Source organism: Crocodylus porosus, unplaced genomic scaffold, assembly GCF_001723895.1.
Source record: "Crocodylus porosus isolate Cpor-Errol unplaced genomic scaffold, CroPor_comp1, whole genome shotgun sequence".
Taxonomy (NCBI): Eukaryota; Metazoa; Chordata; order Crocodylia; family Crocodylidae; genus Crocodylus; species Crocodylus porosus.
Genome location: NW_017728886.1, coordinates 71896865 through 71908283, shown reverse-complemented (window position 1 = coordinate 71908283; position 11419 = coordinate 71896865). Strand labels below are relative to the sequence as shown.

The window sequence follows — 11419 nt, the reverse complement described above, 5'->3', positions numbered from 1 at the left end:
CAAGGGTAAGACTTCATTTAAGCTATCATGCTATCTCCCCCATGTACACTACACAAACACATGTAAATCAGGACAAAAAATATTTTTTAAAATAAAAGTAATGAATATTGTAGTACATGAGGGATTTTCAGAATATAATTTGGTATTTTTCTGGTTCTGAGATGGCAACCCCCCTTGCTGAAAGGAGTATTTCCAGGAGGCAAGGCGAGGGACTTCTGGTGACAAAGGTCAGGGGTTAGGAGGCCAGACTTCTGGTCCAAAGATGGTGACCAGGGGGTGGGGCACCTGTAAAGAGGTGGGGCTACTCATGTGGCCCTCAATGGCTTGTTAAAACTGGGTAAACAGTCCTCCACCAGAAAGAATTGCCTGCCCCTGCCTTAATAGAACACATTCACAACTTGGGTATCAACCAGGGCATCAGGCATATGTTGGTGGTACTCTGAAATGATTTTTTGCTGTCCAGTAGAGTAGAGAGAGAACATATTTCACTTGTGCATAAAACCGCCCTCCTGTATTTGGGGATTTGACTCTGTAATATACAGCCTGTATACTCTGCCAGAAGAGTCAATACAGTTATGGTAGTAGAGGAAAATGAACAAGCTTCCGCATAGTATCTGTACTGTGGTAAGTGGTTATTTGCACAGAAATAAACACCAGTTGATCAGGCCTCATGGCCACAGGCAGTTCTGAAAAATCTAAATTCATGAATAGTATCTTGGGGCTAACATAATTTAAGAGCATTACCAAGCATTATCAGAGCAGCGGTTTTCCACTGCAATAAGCCACAGAGTGAGAAGCTAGAGAAAAGATCTATTTGAGTACTGAGCCTGCTTCTTTTCAAATGCACAGAATAGTCCCCCAGATATCAGATATTAAACTGATACAATATTTTGCAGTCTTAGTCAAAAGACCAAGGAGACTTAAAAACTCAGTAACACTTTAAATCAGCATTTTTACAGTATCAATACATTTTTCTACTGCATCAAGCAGTACTATTGAAACTATATTAATATAGTTGGAATTGTAAAATGGATACTATAACACAACAGAATGTCCCCTCCCTGAAATTAAATCTAAGTGCCTTCATATGTGCAATTTAAGAAAGCCTGATTATAAAGACAAAAGGAAAAGAGACTGAGATGGGAATGGAGTTTCTGTACCACAGTGTACTGTTTCTGATAGCTATGTAATTCATCTTGCATTGCTAAGGTGTACCAAGGGTCTGATTCTCTACTCCATTACATCAGTTTTATTCTGGTGTAATGCCACTAATTTTAATGAAGTTACATTCACATAAAACCCATGTAATGGACTGGAGAATCAGACCTTATAACTTAATAGGCTCACAAGAAAATTAGCTGGATATTCCTTAGTGGGAAAAACTGTTTATCTATTTTTAATGAAAGCTTCTCTTTCTTTGTTTTTATTATGGACTTTAAAAGAAAAAATATAAATGTGTAATATTATAATTTACAGTACTATCCTGTGAACAGGGCAATTCCCTTTCTTTTCATCTGGAGAACTTCCAGGACCTTGAATTAATGCTCAAATTCACCCCTCATCTAAAGTTCAGCTCTAATGATACCTCAGAACAATACCATTACATAAACTCCAGATTTTCCATCATTCAGCTGATTTTTGAAGTTCTCTTCCAAGGCCACTTCTTTCCAATTTGCCTGTCTCAAGACAACTACTTCAATTTCTCTCCTATTCTGTGCAGAGGTACCAAACTATACCTACCAAGATTAACTGGTAGATAGTCAGCAGCTTTATGCAAGCTTCTAAAACTTGTTCATTGTTGGTTTTATTAGTCATTCAAATCTCACGTTAAGCATCCCCTTGTGCTTCGCTGTCTGTGTGTTTTACCTTGCTCTATCCTAGCACTGTAGTTCAATGATTCTCAAACTTTTTTGTACCAGGACACTTTTGGAAACATTGATGGCCAGTCCTGAGCCAGAGCCCCTCACTTTTGACCCACTGCCCCCATCCCCCCCAGTGTGTGGGGCAGGGGATAGGTGTTTGTGGGGCATGGGGGGCCCCAAGCAGCTCTTTGCAGGCTGGAATGCTGCCAGCCTACAAGGGAAAAGCAACCATCATTTTTCTCTTTTAAAGGAGAATCCATTTTTAAAGTGTGTTGATCCCTTTTTAAAGTTTGTTCATAACCCTTTCATACATTCTTGTGACCCACTTCAGGGTTGTGACCCACGGGTTGAGAAGTGCTGCTCTGGTTCACTCTCTTTAGAAAAACCACTGCTGTTTGACAGGTGGAGTTAATGATCCACACCTACCACAATAAAACAGCACAGCTTCATCAGCTTTCTGCAGTTTTACCTGCTAATCCAAGGCACTGTCATCTGCCAGCCTCCCTGCGGGGGGAAGACAAGGAGGGGGAAGACTCCCCCCCAGCACAGAGCAGAGCTCCCTTCCCTGCCCCACAGGACAACCATCTCAGCATGGCCCCCATTAAGGTGAAGGGGGCAGAGAGAATGGTTAATTACTCCCTCCATCCCTTCTGATCCCTATAGCCCTGCATCCACGGTCTGCCAGTCCCAGAGGCCACTGCTGCAGGCCCCACCCCTCTGCTGCCTGGGTGACAGACAGACCCTGGCTGCAGTGGTGGAGGAGGCAAAGGAGGTAAGAATTAATCCCCTCCCTGCCCACTTTGCCTTAACGGGGTCATGCTGCCCAGCGTCTCACCATGTCCTGTCCCTGCTCTGGCTAGAAAGCAGAAGGGTGAGGCCAGCCCAGCTCTGCAGTAGAACAGAGCCCAGCCCAGAGAGCATGCTGGGATGCTGGGGGAGTCTGGTTTAACTTAAACCAGCAAGGGATCTGGGGCAGACATTGCATAAACCAGTTTGAGCCAAATCAGTTATGTGTGATACTATATTCAATCAGGTTTATCTCAAACCAGTTTCAGCCATTTTCAAACTGGTTTATATGCACCGAATGTCTGTCCTGTTACAGGTTCTCTTACAGTTTCTGATCATTTAAACCAGTTTATGTGTAATGTTTGCCCCTAGCGTAGGACTGTTGCTGTTACTTCTCATTAGTACAAAGCACTGAGAATATGCATTATCCAAATCATGCATAAATTCCAAGAGCTAGACTTTTGTTAAATTTAGAAATAACAGATATATGGCAAAAAAATATGTAATCAAACAAATATCCGAGTAAATAATTTAATGGATTTGTGTTGATCTGATACATAAAAACTAATAGCCAGAGTTGCGGGAAGCTAAAAAATAATTAAGAAGTGACTACTATCTCACCTACTATAGGCCAATTGTGATTTTTTTACACGTTAAATAATTGCTTTTTTGATGACACCTCAATCAGAATCTTGCCATGTAAGCATTTTGATTGAGATTCTACTGTGCTGCCTAAATTGAAAATATAACCTTGAGGGGGAAAATGACATCAAAATTAATAATTAATTGTAAGCAAATGAAAAGCACCTCCAATTGTATTTATTCAATATTTTATCAAAAAGGGAACATGTTAAACATGGCATAACCAGATTGTCCACTGGCTATTGTGACACAGAAAATGCTTTGTTTTGCCAAAAAACCAAACGCCAGACTGCTCAACAATGGAATAATCCAAATACCTCAGCAAGTGTTAGATACTCTCTGATTTAAATAATGTATAGCTCTAAGTTACTTTTCACTATAACACGAATAACTTTTAAAAGCTGTTGTTCAAGTAGAAGGATGCTGGTTACACGATTACAAGTCTCCAGATGCTCATGCTACTGCTACTGGATCCTCATTTGGCCTGTGAGGCTCTTCAGAGTTTGGATCCAACCAGCAAGGAGCCCATAGTTCGGATCCAGCCAGGGGCCAGTCACATTTGACACCCCTGGTTTAGATGAAACATGGCCAGATTATGAACTTCTGATCAAGCAAGTCCCATCCCAAGGTATTCTACATATGCCACCAACTGAAAATCACAGCTATCACATGGGGAAAAGTGCAGGAAAGGGAGAAAGAGATTTATTGTAGATATCAGTGCAAGGGACCAGATGTCAGCTTTCTTGAGTTCAGATCAGAGTTTAGAAAATGCTCCCTTTGTTACTCTCTTTATTTCTCTCCCTTAGTCTCTTCATCTACAAAATGAGGTAACATTTTACTGGCAGAGGTAATGCTTGGGAAGTGCAGTGAAAATTAAAAGTGTTTATTATTATTATTAGTTATACTGATATTAATAGTGCTATATTTGAATAATTTATTTGCAGTGGTCTAAGAAATATTTAGAAAGAAATTTTTTTTTTCTTATTTTCATGTGTTCTCCCTTCCATTAAATGGAAGATCCAAGATGGTACCACTAAGGTGTATAGATAAACTCTGATGAGACTATAGAACATTTATTTAGTTAAACAGTTGCTTTCAAGTAGTTCAGAGCCAAAGTACAATCTATTTTAAAGCTAACGTTATCTAGTTTGAAATGTCCCCTGGATTTTAAGGATCTAATTTTTTAAGTCAGGAGATAATTGCTGGCACAATCAGATAGGTAAATGGTTAAATGGCTTAACTGTGCCAGTGTCTACAATTTTTTGTGCCTTTAAACTGTAATTGAAAAATGAAGGAGAGCAGAGTTCAAAATTTTAGTCCTAAATCACTCTTGTTCAAAGCTAATTTAATGTTTTGCCATTAATTAGTATTTCTATTGAGATAATGTAGTGATACTCATCCAACCAGTAGGAGGAACTTAGTTTAATTAACAACTGTATTATATAAACTATGGTAGTATCTTTGATAATTATTTTAAACACATGTTAAATCAATAAAGGGAGAACTTCACTTTTTTTTCATAAGAAGAATAAAGTCAGCATTTGACAAATGGAAATGGAAATGATTAGGGAAGACGCCTAATGTTCAGGTGGCTAGTTTAAACAGCAAAAAGTAAAATAACAAATGCAAACTGTGAAATGTACTTAACAACGTATCTTTATATAGTTTATAAATGCATTATATCTGAATTTGTTTCTGAATGAGTTTCCCTGAAAGGAAGAGTATTACAAAATAAAAAGAGTACTATAAATAATTTCAAACAGGGAATAGAAAAAATATTACTTACCCGTTCTGTATAGCAGCTGTTGGATCATAAGTCAAAGCCATGCTGGCCTGCACATAGTTAGGGGGGAAAAACAGAGGTTTACTCTGATTGTAGTAAAAATGGCATTAAACATTCTCTTTGAATGCCGTAAAACCCCTTTGCTCAATTTTGATTTATATTGATTTAAGACCACAAAACAAGTTCAGATTCCAGAAAGATTAATTTGGATGATCTGGTTACCTTCACTGACAGAAATAGCCCTGGTCCATTGACTGGGTTTGCATTTTTGCCATTACCTCCCTATGCCATCTAGATTAAATTGTGATCTTAGTTGCATTGGTACAAACAATAACGTGACTGAGGTCATAGAATGACTCCAGTTTTATAGTGACCTAACTGACAATGCCAAATTCTGCTACCTGCGAGCCAGGCAGATAGTGGCAGGTAGTTTATAAATATAATCAAACTGGTTCTGGAAGGGTTAAGCTTTATCTTTATCTTTGTTTCAAATACCACACCTTGTCTGACCTGATCAGCATATGATTTCTTTGTGCTGTCAGAAGCAGTTGTAGTTTGTTCATTAGTAAGAGACAAGTAACATAGAATCTGGGCTGTGAAGCAAAAAAGAACAACCAACAGAGAAAAAATAAAAAAAGAAAAAAAAAGAAACCAAAACAAGTTCAAACTTTTATGTTATGTTTTTAAAATATGTTTAATGGGGCAGGATGGCTACAGAATTTGTTAATAGACTAAATACAGTCCTTCAACCACAGGTCACTGGAACGTATCCAGAGGGTCATTACTACAGTAGCAGATGGTGACCTGTGTGAAATAATTTGGCAATGTGAAAGCAGCTTCTATGTTAACAACTATCCACAGCACCATTACTAAAGATGTTGGCAAGCTCAGCAGAAAAGGCAGGAATCAAATGGAGACCGAACTTGATTTTTCCACCTTAATTTTAAAGAGGACATCTTTAGTCAGGGTTGAAGCAGGTTTCTGGTGCTATTTGGGAAGCACAATTTCCTGCTTATGGTTCTCCTGCCATTTTCATCTTCTGGGCTCAAATCCATCAACACCACATTCAGTTTGATTTTTTCTTTAAACATATGAAATGTTTTGTGAAGTATTTTTGGTTTTAAAGTACTGACAAATACTTTTTTGATCTGGAAGTAGGTGGAAGAGAGAAGAAAGGATAGATGTCCGTTGTCCTCCCCTCCCTCCCCCCAGGCCACAGGTACCTAGGAGACCCTTAGATAGATACTGGGATGTGTAGGATATCTATTGAAAACTGGACACAGACTTGGTGATTTATTGACTATGTTTGTACATCCCACACTCTGGATGGGAATTGTGTATGCCCCTAGTCCTATCTATGTGAATACTTAGATAGGCCACTATCTAAGAATGGCCACTGATAATATATAAGCACCTGCTTCCTCTAAGATGGATTTCTTGTGATCAGTAAAAGTGCATGGGCAAACTACTTGGTTTTGCTACTTTACAGGCAAGTAAATATTTATGTAAACATGATGATACAGTTTGATTGGCAATATTTTAAAAATATTTTTTGAAATAGAAAGTCTATTGTAGCCAATAGCCATGATGGTCCAAGAATTGTTTGAGAGGCAAGGATTTCTTAGGATGGTATCTTTTACTGAATCAACTGCATAATTTGAATAGAGTTGGCAAACTTTCAAATGCAAGACCAGCTTCTTCAGGTCTGAGGAGTAAAACCAGCACAGATTAGTAAAACACAGTAGGAAAAGTGGACAGAGAAAGTCCCAGGGGTAGGGCACACACAATTAGCAGAAGGATAGAAATTGATTACTGGGAGATTAAGGCCTAAAAAAAGGGAGGGAAGTCATTATCTCCTTTCCTGTGTGGAAAGAATTCAGGAATCAGGTAGGTTATAATGACTGTCTACATGAGCAGTAGACTGTGCAGTTGTTATTGTGCAGTGATTTCGTACTTACGTAAGCATTGCTACCATGCAGTACGGTGCCAACACGGGTTTTTTTCACATGCTACTGCACATTAGCAACAAACAACTACACAGTAGTAACAAGTAGCATCACATCACAGTAAGTGCCCACCAACACTACCACATGGTAGCAACAAGCTTGCTACTGTAGCTTGTTCCTACTGCATAGTTGCATGTTGTGTAGATGTGCCCAATGTGCCATAAAATTTATATTAATGGGTGTATCTACATGTGCAATTAATGTGACTGAATATACTCTGGCTCAATTTGTATGGGAGTAAACTAATCCCAACATCACTGTCTACACGTGCATTTAAGCACAGTAATTCACTGTTTTGCCAGATACCTCTTGTATTTGATGGGACTATCCAGCAGCACAATAAATTAGTCTATTGCACCATAATTGCTGTGTACATGTGGATGGTAATGCTTTACAGTGCAGCAAATAAGTCTGCTGTGCTGTAAAGCATCTGATATAGACGTGCCCATTAAGTCCTTTGGTTTTAGTATCTAGGGCTGCTTATACACACCACAGGGTTTTAATTTGTTTAGTTCTCCCTAAATTGAAACAGTAGGTTTTTAAAAAGTCTACTTCAATTTAAACCAAACTAAACCCCTATGATGTGTACGCAAGGGTGGAGGCCCTATCCTTTCCTGCCTCTCCAGTAGCTTTTTTCTTTTTTCCTCCACAGAGCCTGCCTACACAGGCTGCCACCTGGTTGCATAGCCCCTGAGCTGCACAGGGCCCAGTGCTTCCCTCCATGGCTGTTGCACTGTGCTTGGGTAGCAAACTAAAACCTCAGAGGTGTTTTACCTTGCTACATACCAAAGTTATTTAAAGTGCAATACACTGCCAATAGTGTAAACAGCAACACCATTAAAGCGCAATACGCCACTGACAGTGTGAACAGGAATGCCATTAAAGTGGTGGAAAAGAGCATTTAAAGGCCAATTTTGTGGCGTGTACAAAGGCCCCATTAAGCTTATATGTTTTTGTTCCCAAGAGTGCCTTTTAAAAGTATTAAGTAGATTTCCTTTGAGTACAAGGACAGAAAGGTCAGAGAAGGAGTGGTTGTTCTGTGAGAAATCTGTTTCTAATGGTGTATATGTGGCTGTCCTTTTTGCGGTTTTTTTCTGTAGGAGTTCGTTCTGGTACATAATTTATGCTTAGTTTCACCCATGTAGTTGCCATGCAGGTATTTGGTGCACTGGATCAGGTATATCTCATTTTGGGAAGGGCATTTGTAGAAACTAGGAATTCTGGTGGTTTTATTATGGGGAGAAGGGGTCTTGATTGTAGAATCAGTGGGGATGTATTGACAGGTTAAGCATTTCTTGCTGAGGCAAGGCTGTATCCCACTTGATGTTGGTTGGTCAATGAGGAATTGGCTGGACAAAGTTGGGGGTTGTTTGAAAGCCAGGAATGGCAGGGCTGGGAATATTTCTTACAAGGTCTGGGCTTTGTTGAGTAAAATTCCTGAAAGGGGAGGAAATGAGGTAATGTGACAGTTTCTTTTGGAAAAGAAATAGAACTAAGTCAAGTGTGGTGCAGGAGTTAAGGCTATTTGAAGCAGTCTCAGTAGAGACATATTATCAAATGGCATGCATAACACCGTAGTTACAAGCATTTTTCATCTGGACATGTGAACAGACCTTTATGAACCAGAAACTGAGCTACTGTAAATGATATAACTCCATGGATCTATATATGTAGGTGCATAGATAACATATTACATGCATATGTTTCCAGATGTGCCATTTCCATATGTGTCACCATCACGTTCCTTAGATATTACATGCAGGAAGGATAGGGAATACTCTGGAAGTAATGGGCGTATTAAGGCAAAAATGTCAAAGACTGGATTTTGATCTCTTTACTCTACCCTAAACTGCACTTGGTTTATTTCGTGGGAAAGAGCATCAGAATCTGAACCAAAGGCTTTGCTTCTCAAGACTGTAACATTTCTCTAATTATATTTGCTACCAAGTGAAAGTTTTATACTATACAGACAAATCAGACATCCATATGGCAGTAAAACACGTGATGCCTCATCTACTTTTTCCTATCAATATCTTCAACACAACATCCCTCTGTAATTTCATAACTCTGGACAGCTTCAAACAGCAGCAAACAGAGAATTGTTTACTTATTCCCCTTCAAATTGCACACTTCCACTATACAAGATTTCATTGGCCTAAGGCCCAGAAGAAACAATATTTACAGCAGGCCAGAGAAAGATTTATGGTCTAATGTTTCATGATTCATCAGTGCTAGAAACTGATGAGCAACCACAATTTATTGGAAAATCATCCAGGGTCTGGGCCTGGATAATATAAAAACACAATGCAATAATAAAATAACAGGAATACTGAAAATAAAGTTACAGATTTCTAGAACAACATTGCAACAATACAGGGATGAAAGCCACATAATTAATAGGTAAATATTACCATGTTTTTGAACAGCATTAAGATGCAAATATTTTCTTCCTAGTCTTTTTATCCATCACTATTACTTATGCTTTACAGATAAAAAAGGTCTCCCTCATTCTATTGGTATTGGCACTTATTTAATATCCAAGATAGTGGAATGGATGATGAAACACTAACACCAGAAATATTTGTCAGGGAGTTGTTTTTTTAACAAATAACAAACACAATTTTAATACAAGACAGATCAGATAGTGGAAAGATACTTTGCTATGCACTGACATTTGTGGTAGTTTCGTATTTGTGGACACCCTTATAATTTCTATACCCTCAAAATTTCAAATGAAAGGGGAGCAGCTGGAATTATTATTGCAATGACTGGTAGACTTACAATGTAACACACTGCACAAAAATGAATGGACTGTTTGAAGGGAAAAATATTTTTATTAGGACTGTTTAATTCTCTGGTTCCCAAAGTGCCTATTTTATTCAAATGCATGGTAAACACCTGGAAGTAAAACCATTTGTTGAAGACCAAACATGGCCAGCCATTTACTGAAGGCCTAAGAGAAGTACTAATGTACATTGCTGGAAGATCTCCGCAGATTGAGAGAAGACAATACATTTAAGAACAAAGAAGAAAATACAATCTCAAAAGCACAATTTAAATATCTACTACTAAACCTGTGTTCACAGCTAGTCTATATTAAACCAGTCCGTATTTTTCCTAGTCTATATGATTCCTTTCAGCTTTCTCTCTTCTTGCCCATTTATCTCTCTCGCCTACCTGTTGCATATCTTGGATTTTAGCTCCTTCAGACAATCACTATCCTGTCTTTTATGTTTGTACAGCACCTAGCAAAATGGAATTTTGACTAATAGTGTTTCCTTGGTGCTACCTAACTCATCTACATAACTATATAAAAATTAAAACCTCTTAGGTCTTCCCACTTAGATGGACAGGCAGACAGACAGATAGCAGGATACCAATGTTTTAATTTTAAGTTAACCTTTCAAAAGTTCTTTTTTAACTAGGTAAAATATAAATGCAGTGTTATGTAAATATTCTATATGCCACACACAGGTCAAAGCTTTCAAGGGAAAAATTTAAAACCTTATATAAGTGATTACTGCATGGAAACGGAAGACTAATTCCATGAAAACTAGCTACTTCTGACCCAAGAATATTAAACATTAATTTTTTTTTTTATCATGTACGGTGACTGCAGTATTATGCTGCAAGATGCAGCTTCAAAGGCAGGCGTGAAAATAAATATTTGAAATTTTTGCAAATTTCCCAAGAAATGACATTTTCAATATTTTGATACTTTACTTTCTAATTCCTGACCCCAGTAGATGAACAGATTCTAATAAAAGAGTCTGCATCTTTCTTAAAATGTAAATCCTTACCTTGAAAAAAGCACAGGAAATGTTAGGAAAATGTGTGCGTCCCTGGAGGGTAAGGGTTTGTTTAGAAAAAGGAACTTTGAAGGCCTTCATTCAACATTTTATTTTGCTGAATTCTAGTTGCAGAAAAAGATGCTCAGTCTTTTTTTTTACTCTTTTTTTATGATATAAACACAAATGAGTAAGTGTGTGTCATTAAAAAACACTCTTACACCATCTCATCTGCATTGTTTATGTAAATTGTAATTTGTAAATCTCACAAAGAAACAATTAAGTGGTTATCCAAAATCCTGCACACATCAAAACCCTATGAAATACAGCAGGTTTATTATTTCTCTTTAAACTGTCACTGAACTGTAACAACATGGGCTTTCCCTTGAACAATATTTTTCTTTCACCAAAAAAAGAAAATCAAAAAAAAAAAATCCATGGATGATTAGGTCCTTAATTCTGTGAAACATTAGTGGGCAAGTTTCTATAAAAAGCTTTACTAAAATACTATTATCTACTAGATAGATTTTTCTGTTATACCGTGCCACTCCC

General features: G+C 37.9%; 1 protein-coding gene across 3 annotated transcripts in view; it reads right to left on the bottom strand.

Annotated features, from left to right (window-relative positions):
• Positions 1-11419, bottom strand: part of RBMS3 (RNA binding motif single stranded interacting protein 3) — a 542868-nt gene that overhangs the window by 112280 nt on the left and 419169 nt on the right. For all 3 annotated transcript variants that reach the window (XM_019536251.1, XM_019536258.1, XM_019536241.1), the window contains exon 7: positions 5077-5123. In XM_019536251.1, the coding sequence (XP_019391796.1) occupies positions 5077-5123 (47 nt within the window). The remainder of the gene's footprint in view (positions 1-5076; positions 5124-11419) is intronic.